Consider the following 27,353-nt stretch of genomic DNA (forward strand, 5'->3'; position numbering starts at 1 on the left):
TCATCAGAGAATTTGGTAAGAGCATTTTTTACTTGTGGACTAGGCTAATGAAAAAGACAAGACTGATTTAGATCCAGCAGAGGGCAGCAAAGCAGAGCTACTGATCAGCTGTTCTGGGGAAATTTGCATACGTGCAGTGCGGTCAGCCTAATTTGAAGGTGTACCTGCGAAGGAGACCCAAGGAGTTTGAGTGAAGGCAAGCATCCAGCAGAGGGCAGCAGAGCAGAGCTACTGATCACCTGTTCTGGGGAAATTTGCAGACGTGCAGTGCGGTCAGCCTAATTTGAAGGTGGTTTGTGGAGGGGCTGTTGTCAAGTGACAGTTAAACCCAAAACACTTTGTCAGTATTTCCCACCCTAACTCCTCCTCTAACCAAACCCCCCCCCCCCCCCCACGGTCTTTGGGAAGTGAGAGTAGGGGCCTGTCGTGAAGGTGAGTGAGTGCCTTTAAATTTGCTTACCTTTCAGCGGGAGCAGGGTTTGAGGGAATATCAGGTAAGCTCTTCCTTTATTTTTATTTTTCTTGTTTTTTTTTTTAATCTAGAGGTGATGTCAGGGAAGGCAGTACAATGCTCCTCCTGCAGAATGTTTGAGGTGAGGGACGCCGTCAGTGTCCCTGCTGATTTCATCTGTGGGAAGTGCACCCAACTCCAGCTCCTCAAAAACCGTGTTAGGGACCTGGAGCTTGAGCTGGATGAACTTCGGATCATTCGGGAGGCAGAGGGGGTCATAGATAGGAGCTTCAGGGAAGTAGTTACACCAAAGACTGGAGATAGATGGGTAACTGTAAGAGGGACTGGGAAGAAGCAGTCAGTGCAGGGACCCCCTGCGGTCGTTCCCCTGAGTAACAAGTATACCGTTTTGGATACTTGTGGGGGAGACGACTTACCAGGGGTAAGCCATGGGGTACGGGCCTCTGGCACGGAGTCTGTCCCTGTTGCTCAGAAGGGAAGGGGGGAAGGAGTAGAACATTAGTAATTGGGGACTCAATAGTCAGGGGCACAGATAGGAGATTTTGTGGGAGCGAGAGAGACTCACGTTTGGTATGTTGCCTCCCAGGTGCAAGGGTACGTGATGTCTCGGATCGTGTTTTCCGGGTCCTTAAGGGGGAGGGGGAGCAGCCCCAAGTCATAGTCCACATTGGCACTAACGACATACGTAGGAAAGGGGACAAGGATGTCAGGCAGGCCTTTAGGGAGCTAGGATGGAAGCTCAGAGCGAGAACAAACAGAGTTGTTATCTCTGGGTTGTTGCCCGTGCCACGTGATAGTGAAAAGAGGAATAGGGAGAGAGAGCAATTAAACACGTGGCTACAGGGATGGTGCAGGCGGGAGGGATTCAGATTTCTGGATAACTGGGGCTCTTTCTGGGGAAGGTGGGACCTCTATAGACAGGATGGTCTACATCTGAACCTGAGGGGCACCAATATCCTGGGGGGGAGATTTGTTAGTGCTCTTTGGGGGGGTTTAAGCTAATTCAGCAGGGGCATGGGAACCTGGATTGTAGTTTTGGGGTACGGGAGATTGAGAGTATAGAGGTCAGGAGCACAGATTTGACTTCGCAGGAGGGTGCCAGTGTTCAGGTAGGTGGTTTGAAGTGTGTCTACTTCAATGCCAAGAGTATACGAAATAAGGTAGGGGAACTGGCAGCATGGGTTGGTACCTGGGACTTCGATGTTGTGGCCATTTCAGAGACATGGATAGAGCAGGGACAGGAATGGTTGTTGCAGGTTCCGGGGTTTAGGTGTTTTAGTAAGCTCAGAGAAGGGGGCAAAAGAGGGGGAGGTGTGGCGCTGCTAGTCAAGGACAGTATTACGGTGGCGGAAAGGATGCTAGATGGGAAAGGAGAGGTCACCCTGTTGGGAGTTTTCTATAGGCCACCTAATAGTTCTATGGATGTAGAGGAAAGGATGGCGAAGATGATTCTGGAAAAGAGCGAAAGTAATAGGGTAGTTGTTATGGGAGACTTTAACTTTCCAAATATTGACTGGAAAAGATATAGTTCGAGTACATTAGATGGGTTGTTCTTTGTACAATGTGTGCATGAGGGTTTCCTGACACAATATGTTGACAGGCCAACAAGAGGCGAGGCCACATTGGATTTGGTTTTGGGTAATGAACTAGGCCAGGTGTTAGATCTGGAGGTAGGTGAGCACTTTGGAAACAGTGACCACAATTCGGTGACCTTTACGTTAGTGATGGAAAGGGATAAGTATACCCCGCAGGGCAAGAGTTATAGCTGGGGGAAGGGCAATTATGATGCCATTAGACATGACTTAGGATGTGTAGGTTGGAGAAGTAGGCTGCAAGGGTTGGGCACACTGGATATGTGGAGCTTGTTCAAGGAACAGCTATTGCATGTTCTTGATAGGTACGTGCCAGTCAGGCAGGGAGGAAGAGGTCGAGCGAGGGAACCGTGGTTTACCAAAGAAGTGGAATCTCTTGTTAAGAGGAAAAAGGAGGCCTATGTGAAGATGAGGCGTGAAGCTTCAGTTGGGGCGCTTGATAGTTACAAGGAAGCGAGGAAGGATCTAAAGAGAGAGCTAAGTCGAGCAAGGAGGGGACATGAGAAGTCTTTGGCAGGTAGGATCAAGGAAAACCCAAAAGCTTTCTATAGGTATGTCAGGAATAAAAGAATGACTCGGGTAAGAGTAGGGCCAGTCAAGGACAGTGGTGGGAAGTTGTGCGTGGAGGCTGAGAAGATAAGCGAGATACTAAATGAATACTTTTCGTCAGTATTCACTCAGGAAAAAGATAATGTTGTGGAGGAGAATGCTGAGACCCAGGCTATTAGAATAGATGGCATTGAGGTGTGTAGGGAAGAAGTGTTGGCAATTCTGGACAAGGTGAAAATAGATAAGTCCCCGGGGCCTGATGGGATTTATCCTAGGATTCTCTGGAAGCCAGGGAAGAGATTGCTGAGCCTTTGGCTTTGATTTTTTATGTCATCATTGGCTACAGGAATAGTGCCAGAGGACTAGAGGATAGCAAATGTGGTCCCTTTGTTCAATAAGGGGAATAGAGATAACCCCGGTAACTATAGGCTGGTGAGCCTCACGTCTGTTGTGGGTAATGTCTTGGAGAGGATTATAAGAGATACAATTTATAATCATCTAGATAGGAATAATATGATTAGGGATAGTCAGCATGGTTTTGTGAAGGGTAGGTCATGCCTCACAAACCTTATCGAGTTTTTTGAGAAGGTGACTGAACAGGTAGACGAGGGTAGAGCAGTTGATGTGGTGTATATGGATTTCAGTAAAGCATTTGATAAGGTTCACCACGGTCGTCTATTGCAGAAAATACGGAGGCTGAGGATTGAGGGTGATTTAGAGATGTGGATCAGAAATTGGCTAGTTGAAAGAAGACAGAGGGTGGTGGTTGATGGCAAATGTTCAGAATGGAGTTCAGTTACGAGTGGCGTATCACAAGGATCTGTTCTGGGACCGTTGCTGTTTGTCATTTTTATAAATGACCTTGAGGAGGGCACAGAAGGTTGGGTGAGTAAATTTGCAGACGACACTAAAGTCGGTGGAGTTGTAGACAGTGTGGAAGGATGTTACAGGTTACAGAGGGACATAGATAAGCTGCAGAGCTGGGCTGAGAGGTGGCAAATGGAGTTTAATGTAGAGAAGTGTGAGGTGATTCACTTTGGAAAGAATAACAGGAATGCGGAATATTTGGCTAATGGTGAAATTCTTAGCAGTGTGGATGAGCAGAGGGATCTCGGTGTCCATGTACATAGGTCCCTGAAAGTTGCCACCCAGGTTGATAGGGTTGTGAAGAAGGCCTATGGTGTGTTGGCCTTTATTGGTAGAGGGATTGAGTTCCGGAGCCATGAGGGCATGTTGCAGCTGTACAAAACCCTGGTACGGCCGCATTTGGAGTATTGCGTACAGTTCTGGTCGCCTCATTATAGGAAGGACGTGGAAGTTTTGGAACGGGTGCAGAGGAGATTTACATAGAACATAGAACAGTACAGCACAGAACAGGCCCTTCGGCCCTCGATGTTGTGCCGATCAATGATCACCCTACTCAAACCCACGTATCCACCCTATACCCGTAACCCAACAACCGCCCCCTTAACCTTACTTTTTAGGACACTACGGGCAATTTAGCATGGCCAATCCACCTAACCCGCACATCTTTGGACTGTGGGAGGAAACCGGAGCACCCGGAGGAAACCCACGCACACACGGGGAGGACGTGCAGACTCCGCACAGACAGTGACCCAGCCAGGAATCGAACCTGGTACCCTGGAGCTGTGAAGCATTTATGCTAACCACCATGCTACCTTGCTGCCCGATGTTGCCTGGTATGGAGGGAAAATCTTATGAAGAAAGGCTGATGGACTTGAGGTTGTTTTCGTTAGAGAGAAGAAGGTTAAGAGGTGACTTAATAGAGGCATACAAAATGATCAGAGGGTTAGATAGGGTGGACAGTGAGAGCCTTCTCCCGCGGATGGAGGTGGTTAGCACGAGGGGACATAGCCTTAAATTGAGGGGTAATAGATATAGGACAGACGTCAGAGGTAGGTTTTTTACGCAAAGAGTGGTGAGGCCGTGGAATGCCCTACCTGCAACAGTAGTGAACTCGCCAACATTGAGGGTATTTAAAAGTTTATTGGATAAGCATATGGATGATAATGGCATAGTGTAGGTTAGATGGCCTTTAGTTTTTGACTTCCCATGTCGGTGCAACATCGAGGGGCCGAAGGGCCTGTACTGCGCTGTATCGTTCTATGTTCTACGAAGAAGTTAACAGACTTAAACCCTCTGCTGAGTACTTGCAGGGAGATGTTTACATACACAGAAAATAGAAGCAGGAGGAGGCCATTCAGACCTTCGAACCTGCTCTGCCATTCATTATGATCATGGCTGATCATAAATTTCAATAGCCTGATCCTGCCTTCCCTTCATATCCCTTTAGCCCCAAGAGCTATATCTAATTCCTTCTTGAAATTACAAAACATTTTGGCCTCAACTACTTTCTGTGGCAGTGATTTCCACCGATTCAGCACTCTCTGGGTGAAGAAATCTTTCCTCACCTCAGTTCTAAAAGGTTTACCCCTTGTCCTCAAACAGTGACCCCTAGTTCTGGACTACCCCAGCATCGGGAACATTCTTTCTGAATCTACTCTGTCTAATCATGTTAGAATTTTATATATTTCTATGAGACTCCCTCTCATTCTTCTACACTCCAATGAATATAATCCTAACTGACTTAGTCTCTCCTCATATGACAGTCCAACCATCCAAGGAATCAACTTGGTAAACCTTCGCTGCGCTCCCTTATAGCAAGGGCATGCTTCCTCTGAAAAGGACACCAGAACTGCACACAATACTCCAGGTGTAGTCTCACCAATGCCCTATATAATTGCAGTAACAGATCCCTATTCCTATAGTCAAATCCGCAACACCCTTGACCTCTATTCTAGGCGTGACCGAATGGCCTCGTTGCACCTGACTCGGTGATGCAACAAGCTGTTGGATCTCTCCAAGGCTTCTCGCGAGATTTGCGATGTTCGAACGCCTCACAAGTTCTAATGAGATCTCTGTGACATCGCCATTCGGCTTATTTAAATATGTCTAAGGCCGATTCTCCCGAGGCCCAGGAACTATGTCTGGGAGACCTTGCCATGCACCATTTGGTACTGGCCCCACACAACCGTAGACCAGGTGTAATGGCAGCTGGGGAGGGGGCGTCTCCTAGGCTATCGGACGCCATCAAGTGGTCGGGCTCTGGGCAGGGTGGTACCCTGGCACTCCCACTGGGACCCAGGCACCTTGGCACTGCCAGACTGGTAGGGGCACTTGCAGTCCCAAGTTGCCAGGTTGGCCATGCCAGGAGGATCCTGCCCTTAAGAGGTGGGGTAAGGCTGGGGGCCTCAAGGATCCCTAAGTGGGGGTTCAGGATACCGTGGTGGGGTGTTTGAGGGGGGGGGGTCAAGAGATTGGGGTGAATGGTGCCCTTTCTCTTCCTGCACCGACAGTGAGGTAAGTGCAGCCTGTCGAGGCCAAAGTTCCGTTTGATAGAGGGTTCATTCTCGGCTCTGCAGCGCTGAGAAACACTCTGCTATATCCGCCCAAATGGGACTCTATTTTTTGAGCCTTAAATCACGCCCAGGTGTGTCACCTGTTTTTTCAGTCCCATACTTCAAGTCACTTGTTTTCACCTAAGGTCATTAGGTAACATTAATGCTGGGTTTCCCAAGGTCTAGAGTGCAATAGATGACACCCATTTCCTTTAATTGCAGAATCCTATAGCTTTCAATTGAATTCTCTTCACAAGGGAGCTGTAACCCTGTTCATCCGCCTCATTGTCATCATCTTATGTCTGCGGCCCTCATTGTGCTGGTGGATCTGCCGGAAATGAAGTTGCAACCTAAGAATGGAAAGCAGATGGAGATGGAAGCCTGTGGCTGAGTGATTCTCGGCTGCACCGCTGGTCTGTCATTGTGCCCCCAACTTCTCAATATCCTTTGGCAAGAGAACAGTGGCAGCCCATGGGCAGCAGTTCATGCTGGAAATATCTCCTTCAGCACTTGGTCTATCAAGCATTGCGCACCATTTCCCCTGAGTGAATTAGGTGAACGCTAACAATTCAGGTGTGTGTACCAAATAATGCAATTTTTTTACTTTAGTGTGAAGGGTATACTATTATCCAAGGGAGAAAAGTAATAGTACAATGTTGAGATCAGTTTTTGTAGCATGGAATCGCAGTCATGACGGTGAGAGTTGACATTCTTGTCACCCCTCTCTACGTAGCACAATGGATTTTTTTTAAGGATTCCTCACAGGGATGTGTCTTCTGTGCACCCTTTGAGCAAGAAGGGTTTATCGTTCCAATTCTTGAAGAGTTGGGTTCCTCGGCCTCATGTCTGTGATGTTCTTTGTGTTGCAAAATTGAGGGTGGTTGGCGTAGTGTTCACAAAGACCACAAAAAAGCTTTAACTTGAACAAAGCTATAAATTTATTAACACTACTTAATTGGATTCGACACTTACTCCTGTATAATACACCGTTGATATCTAACATATAATCTACACTTATCTGCTACTAATCTCTGCACTATTATAAACTATGGTCAGCTCTCACTCACACAATCTTTCCTTCAATCTGTACTTAAGCTTCACTTCTGTACTTCACTTCTCTACCCATAAGACTGAGCATCAATGGCTTATATACTTGTAAATCTAACTCCCTCTAAAATAAATAAAATCGCTTATTGTCATGAGTAGGCTTCAAATGAAGTTACTGTGAAAAGTCCCTAGTCGCCACATTCCGGCGCCTGTTTGGGGAGGCTGTTACGGGAATCGAACCGTGCTGCTGGCCTGCCTTGGTCTCCCTTCAAAGCCAGCTAGACATTTCATTAACCCTTGCAGTTCTTACATTCATAATAATGTCACAATGTCCTCATCCCTGTTCAGGCAGCATATTCTGTGGTAAACCATTCAAACCACTCAACAGTGACTGGATGAGCTAAGCACCAGCTGCTACAATCTCCAGCCAGAAATAATTTCATAAACACTAAACTAATTTCTAACCACCCCTAGCACATTACTATTACATTTGGAATTAACATCAATGACCTCTCTGGTAAATGTTGCAGTAAATAAATATACACAATTCTGGGACAAACAGCTCTTGACACAGTCAGTGGGTACAGCTCATGTTTGTGGTCCACATTTGCCATAACTGACCATGGAATTTTGGGCCGAAGTGATGCTGACCTCCCGCATCTTCTGATGCTTCCAACCAAATACAAGGGGTTTCTGCAACGTTTCACAGTCAGTGGACCAGTTATATTACAGTCCTGCATGGTTTTCTAGAGCCTTCCAGTTCATTCCCTGGTGTTTCAACAGAAAGGCCACTGGTGTTTTCAGGTTCAGAGGCTACTGCGGATTGAAGGGACTGTGAAATCTGCTAATGTACATGGCCATAACGGCTCCAATGGCAGATATTAATGCATTTTTAACAGGAAGGCAGTTATGGACATGAAATCATTAACAGGAAAGGGGTGGAATTGATCTTGGGTAGAAGTGCAAATGAACAATAGTAAATTGCGCCTGTATTACATTCCACCTGTTTTTGACATCTGGGGAATTTTTTTTTTAAATTTAGAGTACCCAATTATTTTTTTCCAATTAAAAGGGCAATTTAGCATGGCCAATCCACCTACCTTGCACATCTTTGGGTTCTGGGGGTGAGACCCATGCAGACATATGGATAATGTGGCAACTCCACACGGACAGTGACCCAGGGCCGGGATTGAACCTCGGTGCCATGAGGCAGCAGTGCTAACCACTGCCCCACCGTGCCGCCTCTATGAAGAATTAAAAAATTCCTTATCAGAAGACTTCAGGGATAATTATCAGTTACTCAGATACTGCAAGAGTTCAACTTCCATCATCCAGGGCAGGAATACTCATCTGGAACTAACGCAAGGTAGGAGAAAGAGCTTGGTTCAAATAGCCTGCAAAGATTTCTTACCCCACATCTGCTCAAATTTTCATTGACTGATTTACTCTCTTTGCGATGAAATGAAATGAAAATGAAAATCGCTTATGTCACGAGTAGGCTTCAATGAAGTTACTGTGAAAAGCCCCTAGTCGCCACATACCTGCGCCTGTCCGGGGAGGCTGGTACGGGAATTTCAATAAAATGTTTTGTATAAAGCCATCTAATGATGGAAAACCACTTTGCTATATCCCAATACCTAACCGTTCAATCATTTTCAAGTCCATTACTGGTCATCGGAAGATGAAGAGACCCTCCAGGTAAGGCAAAACATTTCTGCTGTGGCGTCAGGAGAGGCAGAAGTGCTCGTCCAACCCTCGGAGCAAAGTCGTGGTATTCCCGCTCCAATCCTGTCCTCTTCCCCCTCCCACAAAGCATTCCTGCACTTCATCCAGGGCATGTGCCCGGAAGCTGGCAGGAAAGGTATGGAGACATGGTAGGATGAGTTACAGATCAGCTGTGACCTCATCGAATGGGGGGGAAAGTCTCAAAGAGTTGAATGGCCTTTGCTGTTCCAATGTTTGACACTCCAGCACATGATTGCTGTTATCGTGCGGGGTGCAGTGGTTGCTGAATGAGGGCTTGCTGAGAAGGGGAGTACATTTTTTAAAAACTTACTGTTGGGAGTTTCCAGCTGAATCCGGTCGGAGTGAGGGCAGAGTGACTGCTGGGTAAGTAGTAAAGATTTAACTTGTTTGCGTGGGCCCATAACAGCTGATTGCTGTTATCGTGCAGGGCGCAGTGGTTGCTGGTTAAGTGTTTTATTTTTACCTGTATTTAAGTTGGGCGGTTCCTGATGTAGTTACTCCGAAGAATTAAGATAGATGGGTGACGGTGAGAGGGGCTGGGAGGAAGCAGTCAGTGCAGGGACCCTCTGTGGTCATTCCCCTCAGTAACAAGCATACCGCTTTGGATACTGTTGAGGGGGACGACCTACCAGGGGTAAGCCACGGTGAATGGATCTCCAGCACTGAGTCCGTCCCTGTGGCTCAGAAGGGAAGGAGAGAGAGCAGGAGAGCTCGATAGTTAGAGGGACAGATAGACAGTTCTGTGGCAACGAAAGAGACTCACGGATGGTACGTTGCCTCCCGGGTGCCAGGGTCCGTGACGTCTCGGACCGTGTTTTCAGAATCCTTAAGGGGGAGGGGGAACAGTCACAAGTCGTGGTACACATCGGTACCAACGACATAGGTAAGAGAAGGGACGGGGATTTAAAACAGGAATTTAGGGAGCTAGGGTGGAAGCTGAGAGTCAGGACAAACCATGTTGTCATCTCTGGTTTGTTGCCGGTGCCACGTGCTAGCGAGTTGAGGAACAGGGGGAGAGCACTGATAAACGTGGCTGCAGGGATGGTGTAGGAGGGAGGGTTTAAGTTAAGTAGATAACTGGAGCACATTCTGGGGAAGGTGGAACCTGTACAGACAGGACGGTTGGCACCTGAACCAGAGGGGCACCAATATCCTGGGAGGGAAATTTGCTACGGCTCTTCGGGGGGGGTTTAAACTAATTTGTCAGGGGGATGGGAAAATGAGCTGTAGTCCAGAAGCCAGTGTTGAGAGTAGTGAGGTACTGAGGAGGGTATGAAGGTCGCAGGAGTGTACCAGCCGACAGAAAGGTGGGTTGAAGTGTGTCTACTTCAATGCAAAGAGCATCTGGAATAAGGTAGTTGAACTTGGAGCGTGGATTGGTACTTGGGACTACGATGTTGTGGGCATTATGGAGACATGGTTAGAGCAGGGACAGGAATGGTTGTTGGAAGTTCTGGGGTATAGACATTTCAGTAAGAGTAGGGAAGGTGGTAAAAGAGGTGGAGGAGCAGCATTGTTTATCAAGGATAGTTTAATGACTGCAGAAAGGCAGTTCGAGGGGGATCTGCCTACTGAGGTAAAATGGGCTGAAGTTAGAAATAGGAAAGGAGCGGTCACGTTGTTTGGAGTTTTCTATAGGCCCCCAAATAGTAATAGAGATGTGGAGGAAGAAATTGCAAAACAGATTATGGATAGGTGTGGAGGTGTCAGGGTAGTTATCATGAGTGAGTTTAACTTTCCAAATATTGATTGGAACCTCTATAGGTCGAACAGTTTGGATGGGGCAGTTTTTGTACAGTGTGTGCAGGAGGGTTTCTTGACACAATATGTGGATAGGCCGACAAGAGGTGGAGCCACATTGGATTTGGTACTGGGTAATGAACTGGGTCAAGTGTTAGATTTGTTTGTGGGCGAGCACTTTGGAGATAGTGACCACAATTCGATGTCTTTCACTGTTGCAATGGACAGGGGTAGGGCCATACGGCAGGGCAAGGTTTATAATTGGGAGAGGGGTAATTATGAGGCGATTAGGCAAGAATTAGGGAGTATGAGATGGGAACATAAACTGTCAGGGAAAGGACAAATGAAAAGTGGAGCTTGTTCAAGGAACAAATACTGCGTGTCCTTGATAGGTATGTCCCTGTCAGGCAGGGAGGAAATGGCCGTGTGAGGGAACCATGGTTCACAAAAGAGGTTGAATGTCTTGTCAAGAGGAAAAAGGAAGAATCTGTAAGGATGAGAAAACAAGGTTCAGTTGGGTCACTGGAGGGTTACAAGGTAGCAAGGAATGAGCTAAAAAAAAAAGGGCTTCGGAGAGCTAGGAGAGGGCATGAGAAATCCTTGGCGGGTCGGATCAAAAAATCCCCCAGGGGCGCGATTCTCCGCACTCACGCCGGTTCGGAGAATAACGGGCCGCACATATTTTCACGGCAACGCCGGTCCGGCGCCCTCCCGCTATTCTCCGAACCCCGCACAAACTACACGTCGGCATTCCCGGCAAAGGCCTCGAAAGCACCAACGACACAACCAGAATCGCAACTTATTGGCCCCCCACTATTCTCCGGCCCGGATGGGCCGAAGTCCCGACATCATCACGCAATGTTTTCACACCGGCCAACACACCTGCTTTTCAAGTTCGTCAACCAGTCGTGCTGGCTGACGAGAGCTTCAAGTAGGTGAGCGCACCGCTCCGCGCACCGCTCAGCGCACTGCTGGAGACTGGCCACAACGGGGAAGGCATCCCCGAGAATGGGAGAGGGGTCCAGAGCGGGGGGGAGTGTGGGAGACGGAGGGGGGAGTGTGGGAGACGGCGGGGGGAGTGGGGGGAGACGGAGGGGGGAGTGGGGGAGACTGAGGGGGGAGTGGGGGAGACTGAGGGGGGAGTGGGGGAGACTGAGGGGGGAGTGGGGGAGATGGAGGGGTGAGTGGGGGAGACGGAGGGGGGAGTGGGGGAGACGGAGGGGGGAGTGGGGGAGACTGAGGGGGGAGTGGGGGAGATGGAGGGGGGGAGTGGGGGAGACGGAGGGGGGGAGTGGGGGAGATGGAGGGGGGAGTGGGGGAGACGGAGGGGGGAGCGGGTGAGACGAGGGGGTGTGAGTGGGAGTGGGGGGGTAGGGAGAGAGTGAGCGAGGACCCGTCCAACCCCAGTTACAAAATGTCTGCCACCATGCCATGGCGTGCCGGTCACGAGTACACGGCCGCTGGTTACCCTGTGGCTTACGGCCACAGGCCACTGACGCACCGGTGAAGAGGACGTTGTTTGTTTTTTTTTTATAAATTTAGAGTACCCAATTATTTTTTCCAATTAAGGGGCAATTTAGCGTGGCCAATCCACCTATCCTGCACATCTTTTGGGTTGGGGGGTGAAACCCACGCAGACACGGGGAGAATGTGCAAACTCCACACGGACAAGTGACTCGGGGCCGGGATTCGAACCCGGGTCCTCAGCGCCGTAGGCAACAATGCATACCACTGTGCCACCGGTGCTGCCCAAGAGAACGTAGGTAACTGCCCGTTGATGCAGAAAGTGACCAGGGTTAGGCTGCCCGCGTGTCAGCAGCGCGACCAGGCCACCGGGGCACACAGGTATCCCGTGGCAGGCGGCTGCCGAGGCGTCGACTAACGTTCATCTAACATGTCGTTTCTCTGCCCCCCACCACCCTTCTGTAGGTTAGCACAATGTTTGCAAACAGAACGGCTATGTTCTGCGCAGTGGTTGGGGCCGCTGAACTGCATTTGGAGATGCAGCAGCATCCACAGCCACAACCCGCAGTGGATGCAGGGCCAGCTGCAGCAGCAGAGGGTAGGGCCGAGGAGTTGCCAGTCGTCGAGCAGCATGAGGGGGAGGAGGAGGGGGGGGGGGGAGGAGAGAGTGAGGGTGCAGCCACAGCGCCAGAGGCGACGACCAAGGCCGAGGGTGTACCGTGTCCGGATCTCCTTCCTAACAACGACGGACATCACCTGCAGGAGGAGACTCCGGCTGAGTAGGCGGATGGTGATATATATCTGGCACCTCATGGCGCACCTCGCCCCGCGTGGAATGGGGGGAGGACACGCGATCCTGGTTGCCATCAAGGTGACGGTCGCTCTTAACTTCTATGCGACCGGCTCCTTCCAGACTCCGAGCGGGGACCTCTCCGGGATCTCCCAGTCATCGGTCCACAGGTGCATCCGGGATGTGACCAACGCCCTCTATGCCATCGCGGACCGCTACATCACCTTTCCCGAGGACCGAGCAACTCAAGACTCACGAGCTCGTGGATTTGCCAGCGTGGTCGGGATACCGATGGTGCAGGGGGCAATCGATTGTGTTCACGTCCCCATGCGCCCGCCTGCAGGGGACAGGGAGGTGTTCGCAAACAGGAGGGGGACATACTCCATGAATATCCAGGTGGTATGCGACCCCCACATGACGTTCATGAACGTCTGTGCAAGGTTCCCAGGGAGTGTGCATGACTCCTACATACTGGCGCAGTCGTAACATCCCTGCGATGTTTGAGGGACGTCCCCCCCGGCTGAGGGGCTGGTTGCTAGGTGACAGGGGTTATCCGCTGAGGTCTTGGCTGATGACGCCTATACGGAGGCCTCAGACCAATGCGGAAACACGATACAACGAGGCCCATGCAGCAACCAGGGGTGTGGTGGTGCGCTGCCTTGGCCTCCTGAAGATGAGATTCAGGTGCCTGGACCGCTCCGGAGGGGCCCTGCAGTACCAGCCCGACAGGGTCGCTCGTATTGTTGTGGTCTGCTGTGCGCTGCACAACATCGAGATGCAGAGGGGAGATGACCTGCTGCAGGGGGCGGAGGGAGAAGCCAGTGGCAGTGCTGCCAGCACAGAGGAGGAGGAGGAGAGGGAGGAGGAGAAGGAGGAGGCTGGCGGAGTGGCGGGCGCAGCACACAGATACGACCCAGGTGCTGGTGATGTCCAGGAGGCGGCGCGACGGACCCGGCGAGGACGGCAGGCACACAACGCCTTGGTGGCAGCACGGTTCACGCGTCGTATGCTACGTCCCCGCTGAACACCAAACCACCACCTGCATCGCTAGTCGTGCAGAGGGTCAACACACAACTGCCACCACCACAGCACCCCCCCCCCCCCCTCCCCCACCCCCTCTCAGGGCAACCTTAGGGTTGACAAGTCCTTTGGGCCAGATGGGATATCTCCTAGGATTCTTTGGCAGGCAAGGGATGAGATTGCACAGCCTTTGGCTTTGATCTTTGGATCCTCACTGTCCACGGGGATAGTGCCAGAGGACGGAAGAGTGGTGAATGTTGTTCCTTTTTTCAAGAAAGGGAATAGAAATGACCCTGGTAATTATAGGTCGATTAGTCTTCCTTCAGTGGTTGGTAAGTTAATGGAAAAGGTCCTGAAGGATAGGAATTATGACCATTTGGAAAGATGCAGCTTAATCCGGGATGGTCAACACGGATTCGTGAAGGGTAAGTCTTGCCTCAAAAATTTGATTGAATTCTTTGAGGAGGTAACTAAGATGAAGGTAGAGCAGTACATGGATTTTAGTAAGGCGTTTGATAAGGTTCCCCATACATGGAGCACACCAGAATGACAGGGAATGGGATAGCTTGATCTTGGTTTCAGGCACAACATCGAGGGCCGAAGGGCCTGTTCTGTGCTGTACTGTTCAATGTGCCTATCCAATAACCGCTTGAAAGTTCCGAAAGTGTCGACTCAACTAGGCAGGCAGTCCATTCCACACCCGAACCACTCTCTGAGTAAAGAACCTACCTCAGACATCCCTCCTATATCTCCCACCATGAACCTTATAGTTATGCCCCCTTGTAACAGCTACATCCACCCAAGGAAATAGTCTCTGAACGTCCACTCTATCTATCCCCCTCATCATCTTATAAACCTCTATTAAGTCGCCTCTCATCCTCCTCCGCTCCAAAGAGAAAAGCCCTAGCTCCCTCAATCTTTCCTCATAAGACCTACCCTCCAAACCAGGCAGCATCCTGGTAAATCTCCTTTGCACCCTTTCCAATGCTTCCACATCCTTCCTATAATGAGGTGACCAGAACTGCACACAATATTCCAAGTGTGGTCTCACCAGGGTCATGCACAGCTGCGTAGAGTGTTCTTTCAGAGAGTTGTTGCAGACTCGATGGGCCGAATGGCCTCCTGTACTGTAGGGATCCTTTTGGGCATGATCCAACGGCCAGTCTGAGCCTGAAAAACAACTCACCAAGGTGCAGCGTGGCTGAAAGCCGAGAGACCCAGCTCCTGGGATCTACCCGGCTCGCCACGCCTCGCAATATCCAACGCGATCTCGCAAACCGCCGACAATGGGCGGGATCACTTTTTGGCAAATCTGCATATTAGAGCGAGACAGCTAGTGTCACTCTAATGTGCAGATTCCCGAGGTTCCTGAGGCTTTGGGAATAAATCCATTGCCTCAGAGACCTCGGGTGAGCGCCGTTCAGTACTGGTCCCCACAAATGTGGACCAGATGGAACGCCACTCGTGAGGGTCTCCCAGGGGATCGGAGGTCCACAACTGCATACCCTTTAGGCTGGGTGGTTCCCTGGCACTGCTGATGCCATCTGCACACCCTGGCAGTGCCAACCTGGGTGCCAGCCTGGCATGGCCACGGTGGAATTGCCAGCTGGCAATGCCACTGCCAGATTGGGGGGCAGGGACCCTTCCATAGTGCATTTGGCCAGGGGAAGTCGGGGGTCATTTTGGGGATGCCTCGAGATCGGGACGCTATGTGCAGCCTCGGCCGCGTTCTCCATTCAGGCCCCTTAATCAACACGAGTCAAGTTGTTCCCTTTTGGGAGAATCGCTCCCTATGGATTGAAGTACCAAGTTGATGACATGTTACAAAATGTTGCCTATGAAATGACTACATATAATGACCTGGACTTGGGTATAAACAACATAATTTAAAGCTTTGCAGATGAGACACAACAGTAAATATTAATGGCAACAGGCTTCAGGAGGACATAGATTGGTGAAAAGGGTAGACTTACAGCAAATTGAATTAACGCAGAGAAGCTTGATGCGATGAATTTTGGAAAAATACGGAGAGCCAACATGAATTAAATGGTACAATGTTAAACAAGGTGCAGAAACTGGGAGTTCATGGAGGGGGGCATGGGTAGGATGCTCTTTCGGAGAGTCGACGCAGTTTCAATGGGCTGAATGGCTTCTTTCTGCACCGTAGGGATTCTACAATAGGATAGAAAAGGTTATTCCAAATCTTTATTAGTCCCTGGTTAGGCCAGTATGCCGGACCACTCTTTCAGAGGGATGCAAAGGCCTTCGAAAGGATGCAGGAGACATTTACCTGAATGATGCCAGGGATGAGAGTCTTCCGCTTAGAGAAACTGGTAAGTTCTTAGAGAAGTTTAAGGGGAGACTTAACAGAGGAAGCCAAAATAATGAGGGGTTTTGATAGAGTAATAAAGAGAAATTGTTCCATTAGAACACATGTTCACAATTTTTTTTAATTAATTCGTGGGATGTGGACATTATTGGCTGGGCCAGCATTAGAGAATACAGATTTAAAATAATTGGCAAAAGTGAGGTGAGGAGGATTGTTTTTACACAGTGAGCTGTTACGATCTACAATGCACTGCCTGAAAGCAATCAGCATTAGTGAGAATTTATTTCGGAAGAAATTCTATGCATCAACACCTGACTGCAATACTGATAAGTGTGAAATGGCCTCTGCTCTTACTATTCCTTAGCAGCAAATCCAGTTTGTTAATGCTCCAACAGAATTTCACAATGGGACATTTAGCACACGAGTAATTCCTGATTTGAACCACTGACCAGGAGGTGTGGCATTGTATTAATGAGAGGGCACATTACTCCAGATAAAAGTAGATCAGAAGACTTCACCTACACAGATTCTCTCTTACAATCTCGAGGTTAAGCTAAAGCCAACTTTACAAAAAGGCTGAGAGCAGGTTGCCTGCCTTATCCTCTCAGCTGGGAATCATGTATAACCTGAAGAAAAATGCAATTTTAAGGCGAAGTGAAAAATGAATAGTGGGCAGGTGGGAGCATGAATTTGGCGAAAGGCAAAAAGTCATAAAATCACTTTGCAACTCTCTAATGGTGGATTGAAGCTCTTGCCGCTGGAAAGTGACGCAAATGCCATTTGCATCTCATGAATGCTCATTAAAATAGCTGCTCTCCACAATCCTGTCAAATCTTGCAGCAGGCCAGTGGGAAATTTCATTGGCATCAAACCCAATGGCTAATGAGTGGTGTGCACGACGCGGGCCCTCGGTGCACTGGAGATTTCGAGGTGAGTTCCACAACATTCTACCATTGTACTGCCAGGCCAGATCAGCTCCTGCCCTCCGTCTCCGTGCTGAGCTGGTCTTCATGGACAGCACTCTGCTGCTGGCCTCATGGACCCCCCAACCCCCCCTTCCCTCCCCGGTCACCACATTGGATCAGTAATGTTGGGTTGAGGAGTACTGGAGTCACCTCCCCTCCCCCCCGCACCACACACCAGTATCTATCCACACAGCTCAGTGCTGTGGGACTCGTGGCCACTGCAGCAAAGATCCGAATGTTGGTGTGGCCGGGCAAAGGGCAATGTGGAGGGAGTGTAGAACATAGAACAGTACAGCACAGAACAGGCCCTTCGGCCCTCGATGTTGTGCCGATCAATGATCATCCTACTCAAACCCACGTATCCACCCTATACCCGTAACCCAACAACCGCCCCCTTAACCTTACTTTTTAGGACACTACGGGCAATTTAGCATGGCCAATCCACCTAACCCGCACATCTTTGGACTGCGGGAGGAAACCGGAGCACCCGGAGGAAACCCACGCACACACGGGGAGGACGTGCAGACTCCGCACAGACAGTGACCCAGCCGGGAATCGAACCTGGGACCCTGGAGCTGTGAAGCATTTATGCTAACCACCATGCTACCATGCTGCCCATGGTGAGGGCTCACGATGGCAGGCAGAGGGGCAGGGAGGCAGATGAAGAAGATGAACAACGGAAGGAAGAGGGATGACTGAGGGGAGAGAGGCGCACAAACAAGGGGGGTCAAAGAGATACCACATTGCTTACTATGAGGTGATGCACAAAATCTCCAGCTGCAAGTGAGACATGGGCACCTTGTGAGTGATGGGGTGGGGGGGGGGGGGGGGGGGGGGGGGTTTAGAGGAGGGAGGTTGTTTGAGTCGAGGACCAGCCTTCTGCTTGAGGCTCCTATTCTTTTTGCCCCAGGGTTGCTGACATCCTGCGTGGTCTGGCAAAGATGGATGGGCTGGGCTGGTATTTAAATATGGCACCGCGACCCTCAAACCTGCTAGTTGTCGATGGGTGGACGAATCAGCTTCCGGCCCAGCAGGTAACTCAGAAGGGAATGTGCTTGAGCAGAAAGAATGAGGTTCCAAGCGTATAATTCTGGGACAGCTGGTGCCTGCCACCGGAGCCACCTGCCACCGCACTTCATCTCAAAAAGGACAAATTCTGTCCTGTGAGCCCACTGGCATGGCAGACGTGGCCATCAATAAAATAAGATGCTGACTGATCCTTATAGATAGGATGTGTGATGCAGTGTGCCAGTGAAGGAGTTAACTCTGATTTGCTTTCCATTTCATCAGTGCTCTGATTCAGCACTGCCTCTTCACAGCACAAGGCGATTGGGAAAGGTGAGTCCTTTCTGTGGTTAATATTGAACCCCACTGAGAACGACCAGGCACCTCGTCCCCCAGCAATATGCTGGAATGAAAATGTGACCATTGAACGGATCAGCAAGCAGTATTCAATAAAGGAGAATGTTGGCTATCTGAGTGAAATGCAACATTGCGGTTCTGAAGGGCTCTTCCACACGGATTGAATACAACTTGCAGAATATTGACTGATTGAAGTCTAATTTGTTGACGGACAAGTCTGAATGTAAGTTAGATTCCGCTGCTGGAACTCCAATTGTGATTATTAAACTGAAATATAGATAGTTTTATTCAGCAAAGATCCACTTTGGGTTTTTATTTACAATTTAAATTGTTTTATTTTGTAAAAATCAGAGTTTGAATTTCATAGGCACCGTGTATGTGTGTATATGTGTGCGTGTGTGTATCGTTCTGTATGTATCATTCTGTATGTTTCAATGTATACACTATATGTGAATACATATGCATGTATATGAGTATACTATGCTGTTTGTTTCAGTGTATATATTCTCTAAGTGCAGATGTAAGAATATGTTTGTGTGCCGGCTAAATCCATCTTTGTGAATGTATCTATGTGGATGTGCTTGGTTTAAACTGTAGCCATCTATTTGTGTGTGGCTATAATGGCAAAACATTCTTTTGTGGAACTGGATTTGGAGAGAGAGCTGGAAACAGGTTCAGCTGAATAATTACTAGAGAAAATAGATTAAGAACACATAGAACCAGTAGAGGTGCCTAGTTATAAAAAATGTACAGGTAGGTGAAAGTACTGACAGGAGAGAGACAGCCAATGTTATGTAATCCAATAATTAGATGAAGATCAGTAGCTGAATGTAAATCAGATTAACAGATGGAGATAAAATTGTGAGGTGGAAAAATAAAACGAGGGATTGAAAAGTAAATTTGCTCTTATTTAATTGAACACGTCAGTATTTCTTACTGCAACTTCCACATTTAAGATTGCTGGTAGGGGCATCTAGTGTTATACATGTGACGAGGAAACGTAAGTGAGTTGTTGGAGTCTGTGTGTTCAGGAGACTTGTTCTTCAGGATGGTGAGATTGCCACTCACCAGAATCGCTGGACGCATGTTTGTCTGGAGGCTGACAGCCCACCCTGACCAGCTACCGGCACACAACCCTGTTTAGAAGTTCACCATTATCCAACATGGTCAACTCATCGCTGATTGCAGGACACGATGGTCTAACACTTCCTGGGTTAACTGTCCTCTGTCCGGACGGTAGCACAGTGGGGACGGTATGGTAGCATAGTGGTTAGCACAGTTGCTTCACAGCTCCAGGGTCCCAGGTTCGATTCCGGCTTGGGTCACTGTCTGTGCGGAGTCTGCACATTCTCCCCGTGTATGCGTGGGTTTCCTCCGGGTGCTCCGGTTTCCCCCACAGCCCAAAGATGTGCAGGTTAGGTGGATTGGCCATGATCAATTGCCCTTAGTGTCCAAAAAGATTGGGTGGGGTTACGGGGATAGGGTGGAGGGATGGGCTTAAGTAGGGTGCTCTTTCCAAGGGTCGGTGCAGACTCGATTAACCAAATGGCCTCCTTCTGCACTGTAAATTCTATGATTCTATGACAGTGAGGTGTTACACTTACTTAATAATAGAACATAGAACATTACAGCACAGCGACAACCTGTGAAACCACTCGAAAGCCCATCTACACTATTCCCTTATCATCCATATGTTTATCCAATGACCATGAAACATTTAGTAGCTACTCTCTTTGGCTTTAAAAAATAATCTCCATTGATTAGTTCATTGTTATTTGTAATTTCTGCTGCTTTGATTATGATAAACTGTTTTGCAGATGAACAGTATTAAAATGGGGAAGGGGGAGCAGAAATGAGAGGAAAATTGTCTAGCATAACAGTAAGTAAGGAAAGGTACCAGCAAATCAAAGGGTTTCTTTATCACAGCAACTAACAATTTAATTTGTTGCCTTTTAAAACCTCACTGCAGACGACTTTATGCACATTGTGCTTTTGCATCGGCTACCTGATGCAGAATCTTGTAAAATATTCTTGAGAAATACACAGAGCCTTAACATTTCTTTAAGATTAATGATAAGAGCACAACATAAGAACTAGGAACAGGAATCGGCAATTCAGCCCCTCGAGCCAATCTATGCAATTGTGGCTTATCTCCTCTCAGCCTTAACCAGGCTGTGAGGCTGGCGGGGCTGTGGGACCTGCAGGGCTGTGGACCAGCAGAGGCTGTGGGACCAGCAGGGCTGTGGGACCGGCAGGGGCTGTGGGACCAGCAGAGGCTGTGGGGCCAGCAGAGGTTATGGGACCATAGAACATAGAACATAGAACGATACAGCGCAGAACAGGCCCTTCGGCCCTCGATGTTGCACGGTGGGTTGCACCCACCAGCAGGGGCTGTGGGGCCAGCAGAGGCTGTGGGACCAGCAGAGACTGTGGGACCAGCAGGGGTTGTGGGACCAGCAGGGGCTGTATGACCAACAGGGCTGTGGGACCGGCAGGGCTGTGGGACCAGCAGAGGTTATGGGACCAGCAGAGGCTGTGGGACTGGCAGGGCTGTGGGACCAGCAGGGGCTGTGGGACCAGCAGAGGCTGTGGGACCAGCAGAGACTGTGGGACCAGCAGAGACTGTGGGACCAGCAGGGGCTGTGGGACCAGCAGGGGCTGTGGGACTAGCAGGGGCTGTGGGACTGGCAGGGTTTTGGGACCAGCCGGGGCTGTGGGACCAGCAGGGGCTGTGGGACCAGCGGGGTTTTGGGACCAGCGGGGCTGTGGGACCAGTGGGGCTATGGGACTAGCAGGGGTTGTGGGACTAGCAGGGGCTGTGGGACTGGCAGGGTTTTGGGACCAGCAGAGGCTGTGGGATCGGCAGGGCTGTGGGACCAGCGGGGTTTTGGGACCAGCGGGGCTGTGGGACCAGCGGGGTTTTGGGACCAGCAGGGGTTGTGGGACTGGCAGGGCTGTTGGACCAGTCACGATGGACTGAACGCTCGCCTCCTTCTGTATTGTGACTTTCTAAGTCACTGGTGTTCAAGCCTTTTGAGTTTAAAATCCTGTGGAAGTAATAAATGCAGAGATGCTGTTGGAGCAGGCAGGTGCAATTTTCAATAATTTTCCCCCTCCTTTTATTCTGATTCTGTCCTCTCCCGAGGAGGGCGTGGGGGGTTAATTCTTCTTGGATTACGATTCCACAGGCAATGTCTGGTTTCCAGCAATTCGCCACATTGGCCGTGCTCTCTGAGCCAGCCTGGGCATTGCGTTTCAGAGAAGGCTGTTTGACTGGGGGAGGCACCACGGCTGAGCCTAATCTCATCCTCACACACACATGCACACAACCCTTTCCAGCTGGGAATTTCCCCCCACCCTCTCCCTAGTTTCAGGAGGAAGAGAGATATCCCAACTTGACTCAACTAACTGAATGTGGATCGGGAATGAACGCTGATCCTCTGCTCGGCATTAGCTGAATATCTCACATGAAAGAGTGAAGCATTGAAGATCATTTTGTAATTAGAAAACTGGAAAAATGTCACCGGTTGAGCCCCGTGTTTATTTTAATTTCATTGTTAATTTTTTTTTTCAGAATTTCATCAACTTCTTGCTTGTTAAAGCCTGCCACCAGACAACAAGCTGTCCAACATGGCAGACGACTGGAAAATCTCCGAAAATCCAGATTTTCTGCCTGCAAGCATCATAGTTCCAGTCATTTTTTCGCTCATTTTCCTTCTTGGAACTGTGGGGAACGGGCTAGTGCTGGCAGTGTTGCTGAGGAATGGGCGGATGAGTTACAATACAACCAATCTCTTTATCTTAAACTTAAGCATAGCCGATCTGTTCTTTATTATCTTCTGTGTTCCCTTTCAAGCTACTATCTACACCCTGGACGGCTGGCTCTTTGGCACATTCATTTGCAAAGTGGTCCATTTTTTCATATACCTCACCATGTATGCTAGCAGCTTCACGTTGGCTTCTGTGTCTGTCGACAGGTGAGTCCACACCCCATGTTGTCCGTGTCATTTGTTTTATAATTTTTTGGAAGTCAGCTGTCCGCATCGAGTGTTCCTGGAAATCCCGCCCCCAGTGGATGCTCGGCCATTTGTAAGAGTCAACCGCATCCCTTTCCTACGTGGGCATGGGTGAAGCAGACTAGTTTTCATGACAATTGTTTCGCTGACTCAATCATAGATTGCCTATAGTGCAGAAGGAGGCCATTCGGCCCATTGAGTCTGCACCGAGCTTCCGAAAGGGCACTAGACCCCACCTACTAGCCTCCATGGCTGGATTCTCTGCCCCGCTGCGCCACATTTCTGTTCCAGCACGCCAGCGGGATACTCCGTTACGCCAACTGCCAATGGGGTTTCCCATTGTGATGCAGTCCCACGCCGTCGGGAAAACCCCCGGGCTGCCGGCAAAACGGAGCATCCCGCCCGCGGAGAATCCAGCCCCATATCTTTGGATATTAAAGGACAATGTTAGCACGGCCAATCCTGCACATCTTTGGACTTGTGGGAGGAAACCGGAGCACCCGGAGGAAACCCACGCAGACACAGGAAGAACGTGCAGACTCCACACGGACAGTGACCTAATGGCGGAATCAAACCCTTGTCCCTGGTGCTGTGAGGCAGCAGTGCTAACCACTAATTACAGATTTTAAAAAATTGAATTCAAATTTCACCGCCTGCTGTGGTGGGATTTGAATCCAGGTCCGTGGTGCACTAATCTGGGTCCCTGGATTACTAGTCCAGTGACTGCCTCTCCACGATGCTGAGTGTACTATGTTTCAAATTGTACAACTGGAGAGACAGAACAGTCACCAATAAATCCAATGAGGCGTTCACGAGGCACCTCCTCAGGAAAGAATGGTTGGAAGGCCACGGTTAGAAGTTAGAGTGGAGTAATTGAGGTGAATAGCCAGAGATGTTTTTACGGGTAGAGTAGATAAACACACAAGAGAAAAGGGAGTAGAAAGAGAGAAGGAATCAGGATATATGGCGATCAGGCCGGAATGTGGAGTTAAATGGCTTAATCCTGTTCTCGTTTCATTCCCCGAGCCCTCTGAATTTTTCTTTCTCGCAGGCACACACCCCTGCCCCGCGGCGTGGAGGGGCTTCAATGGGACAACGGCTGGCGTGCCACCGAGGAGCTCGAGGCTGTGTGGGGGGAGGGAACGGAGAATCCAGCCTCTTATGGAGAGTGGCAGCAGGGTGGAATGTGACGATTTGTTTGGAGCAAGTGGCCGTGTTCAGTGTGGGTTCGCTGCAACTCTGTCCCAGGTGGGGGGGGGGGGGGGCGAGCGGGTGGCGTGTGACCAGGCACCAGGAGAAGGAATAAGATTAGCGGACAACATCAGCTCCAGCCACATTGAAGAGTCTTCCCATCTGAGGCATAGGGCAGGGAGCCCTGAAGGAGAGAAATGTTATGTCAAAAAGAGGGAATGTAACATTGCTGCTTAGACTCTGGAGCGAGGCTGATATCCAGGTTCGGTGCAGAGACGGAAGCAATTCAGCCCAACATGCCCTGTGCAGACATTATCACACAGTGTATACTGGTGAATAAGCTTACCTGCTGATGCGACCATCGATTCACTCGGAGACTCGAGTCGAAGTAAACAGTGGTTTTAATCAGCTTACAACTTTGCCTGCCTGCGACCGGTACATTACTGAAGGCGGTCCTGCAAGTCAGCTGCTCTTATACTTCCAATAAGGGGCGGAGCCATGGGCGGAGCCCATACATGCTCCACATCTCCCCCTGTGGGTGAAGCCACACAGTGGCCCATAGATGGAGCCCACAGGATTAATGGCATGGTATAATGCAACACAGTATACTGGTGAATTAATAGTGCTTATACATTCACCACATTCACCTCCTGTAAAGAAATTAAGTCTTCGGGGGTGACGGGTTCACAAATTCAGTCGGTCCGGTGCCCGGATTGTACGTTGTGACCGACGAAGCACTGGTGTCGCAGCCGTTTCAGACGGCTGTGGTAGTCTGTTCAGTGTGAGCCCGGTGGTGGACTCCGGGGAGCGGTTCTTCCGGAGCTTCGTTCCTGCGGACTGGTGTGCCGGGTGGAAGGGAGCGCGGAAACCAAATAGATGCGGGGGCGCAGGACATGGGAGGTTGGGCGGGGTATAGTGTGGGGGGGTACATTAGTGGTAGTGGTGGAGGAGCCTGCGGGCGCCAGGTCTCGGAGGTTAGACGGTATCCTGCCGGCCATTGGGGTGTTCGACGTATGCATAGTGTGGGTTCGAGTGCAGGAGCTGGACCCTCTCTACCAGGGGGTCGGTCTTATGGGTCTGAACGTGTTTCCGAAGGAGGACAGGGCCTGGTATCCTCAGCCAGGGAGGAAGCGAGGCCCCTGTGGTAGTTCCCCTAGAGAAGATAAACAAGCGGTCAGAGCGGTCTGGTTTGTGGCCGTGCAAAGGAGGGACCTAATAGCGTGGAGCGCATCTGGGAGGACCTCCTGCCAGTGGGAAACCGGGAGATTCCTGGACCGTAGGGTCAGTTGGACGGTCTTCCAGACCGTCGCGTTCTCCCTCTCCACCTGCCCGTTCCCCCTGGGGTTGTAACTGGTAGTCCTGCTCGAGGCGATGCCCTTACTGAGCAGGTACTGACGCAGTTCGTCGTTCATGAAGGATGAGCCTCTGTCACTGTGGACATAATTGTGGAAACCAGAGAGTGTGAAGACACTGTGCAGGGCTCTGATGACGGTGGGGGTGGTCATGTCGGGGCATGGAATGGCAAACGGGAAATGGGAGAACTCGTCTATAATATTAAGGAAATAGGTATTGCGATTATTTGAGGGGAGGGGCCCTTTGAAATCAATACTGAGGCGTTCAAAGGGCTGGGAAGCCTTTACCATGTGGGCCTTATCTGGTCGATAGAAGTGCAGTTTACACTCTGCACAGATTTGGCAATTCCTGGTTACAGTTTTGACCTCCTCGGTGGAGAAGGGCAGGTTGAGAGCCTTGATGTAATGGGCGAGCCGGGTGACCCCCGGGTGGCAGAGGTCGTCGTGGATAGCCTGTAGTCGGTCGTCTTGCGCGCCGGCGCATGTGCCGCGGGATAGGGCATCTGGGGGCTCGTTGAGCTTCCCAGGACGATACACTATATCGGAGAGTTCGATCCTCCACCTCAAGATCTTATCATTTTTTATCTTACCCCGCTGCGAATTATCGAACATGAAGGCAACCGATCTTTGGTCGGTGATGAGGGTAAACTTCCTACCAGCGAGATAGTGCCTCCAGTGCTGCATGACTTCCAAGATGGCTTGAGCTTCCTTTTCGACCGAGGAGTATCGAAGTTCAGAGGTGGGGAGGGTGCGTGAAAGAAACACTACCGGCCTGCCTGCTTGGTTCAGTGTGGCAGCGGAAGCGACCACTGAAGCGTCGCTCTCCACCTGGAAGGGGACAGACTCGTCCACCGCACTCATGGTGGCTTTGGCGATGTCCTCCTTGATGCAGTTGAAGGCCTGGCGAGCCTCGGCTGACAGTGGGAAACGGGTGGCTTTAAATAGTGGGCGGACTTTGTCTGCATACTGGGGTACCCACTGGACGTAATAGGAAAAAAATCCAAGGCACCTCTTGAGGGCCTGGGGACAGTGAGGGAGGGGGAGTTGTAGGAGGGGGCGCATATGGTCAGGGTCAGGCCCCAGGACCCCGTTTTCCACAATGTAGCCGAGGATGGCTAGCCTGGTAGTGCGGAAAACGTATTTCTCCTTGTTGTAAGTGAGGTTACGTTTTGGGCGGTTTGGAGAAATCGATGGAGGTTGGCGTCGTGGTCCTGCTGATCATGGCCGCAGATGTCCCTCGACACTCTGCCTCTCAACACTCTGCCCCTCGACACTCTGCCCCTCGACACTCTGCCCCTCGACACTCTACCCCTCGACACTCTGTCCCTCGACACTCTGCCCCTCGACACTCTGCCTCTCAACACTCTGCCCCTCGACACTCTGCCCCTCGAGGGTCAAGGGGGAAGAGTGTCGAGGGACAGAGTGTCGAGGGACAGAGTGTCAAGGGGGAAGAGTGTCGAGGGGCAGAGTGTCGAGAGGCAGAGTGTCGAGGGGGGAAGAGTGTCGAGTGGCAGAGTGTCGAAGGACAGAGTGTCGAGGGGCAGAGTGTCGAGGGGCAGAGTGTCGAGAGGCAGAGTGTCGAGGGGGAAGAGTGTCGAGGGGACAGAGTGTCGAGGGGCAGAGTGTCGAGGGGACAGAGTGTCGAGGGGCAGAGTGTCGAGGGGCAGAGTGTCGAGGGGCAGAGTGTCGAGGGGGCAGAGTGTCGAGGGGCAGAGTGTTGAGGGGGCAGAGTGTCGAGGGGCAGAGTGTCGAGGGGGCAGAGTGTCGAGGGGCAGAGTGTCGAGGGGCAGAGTGTCGAGGGGCAGAGTGTCGAGGGGCAGAGCGTCGAGGGGCAGAGCGTCGAGGGCCAGAGTGTCGAGGGACAGAGTGTCGAGGGGCAGAGTGTCGAGGGGCAGTGTCGAGGGGCAGAGTGTCGAGGGGCAGAGCGTCGAGGGGGGAAGAGTGTCGAGGGCGGAGTGTCGAGGGGCAGAGTGTCGAGGGGCAGAGTGTCGAGGGGCAGAGTGTCGAGGGACAGAGTGTCGAGGTGCAGACACTCTGCCCCTCGACACTCTTCCCCCCTCGACACTCTGCCTCTCGACACTCTGCCCCTCGACACTCTGCCCCTCGATACTCTGCCCCTCGACACTCTGTCCCTCGACACTCTGTGCTTCGACACTCTGCCCCTCGACACTCTTCCCCCTCGACACTCTGCCCCTCGTCACTCTTCCCCCTCGACACTCTGCCTCTCAACACTCTGCCCCTCGACACTCTGTCCCCAACACTCTGCCCCCAACACTCTGCCCCTCAACACTCTGCCCCC

General features: G+C 50.6%; 2 protein-coding genes across 4 annotated transcripts in view; both read left to right on the forward strand.

The window, feature by feature from the left end:
* Window positions 1-6,599, forward strand: part of LOC119956323 (meiosis inhibitor protein 1) — a 536,433-nt gene extending 529,834 nt beyond the window's left edge. The window contains exon 33 of the transcript XR_005458631.1: window positions 6,255-6,599. The gene's annotated coding sequence lies outside the window, so the exon portion shown is untranslated. The remainder of the gene's footprint in view (window positions 1-6,254) is intronic.
* Window positions 6,600-8,380: 1,781 nt separating this feature from the next.
* The window catches only part of LOC119956324 (galanin receptor 2b-like), a 30,874-nt gene continuing 11,901 nt past the window's right edge, over window positions 8,381-27,353 (forward strand). Inside the window, exons 1-2 of one of the 3 annotated variants that reach the window (XM_038783458.1) lie at window positions 8,381-8,445; window positions 22,070-22,472. In XM_038783458.1, the coding sequence (XP_038639386.1) occupies window positions 22,126-22,472 (347 nt within the window). In that variant the 5' untranslated portion in view covers window positions 8,381-8,445; window positions 22,070-22,125. Of the gene's footprint in view, window positions 8,446-18,122; window positions 18,719-22,069; window positions 22,473-27,353 lie in introns of those variants that run through there. The other 2 variants (XM_038783457.1, XM_038783456.1) reach the window with 2 other exon arrangements.

This window comes from Scyliorhinus canicula, chromosome 23, assembly GCF_902713615.1.
Source record: "Scyliorhinus canicula chromosome 23, sScyCan1.1, whole genome shotgun sequence".
Classification (NCBI taxonomy): domain Eukaryota; kingdom Metazoa; phylum Chordata; class Chondrichthyes; order Carcharhiniformes; family Scyliorhinidae; genus Scyliorhinus; species Scyliorhinus canicula.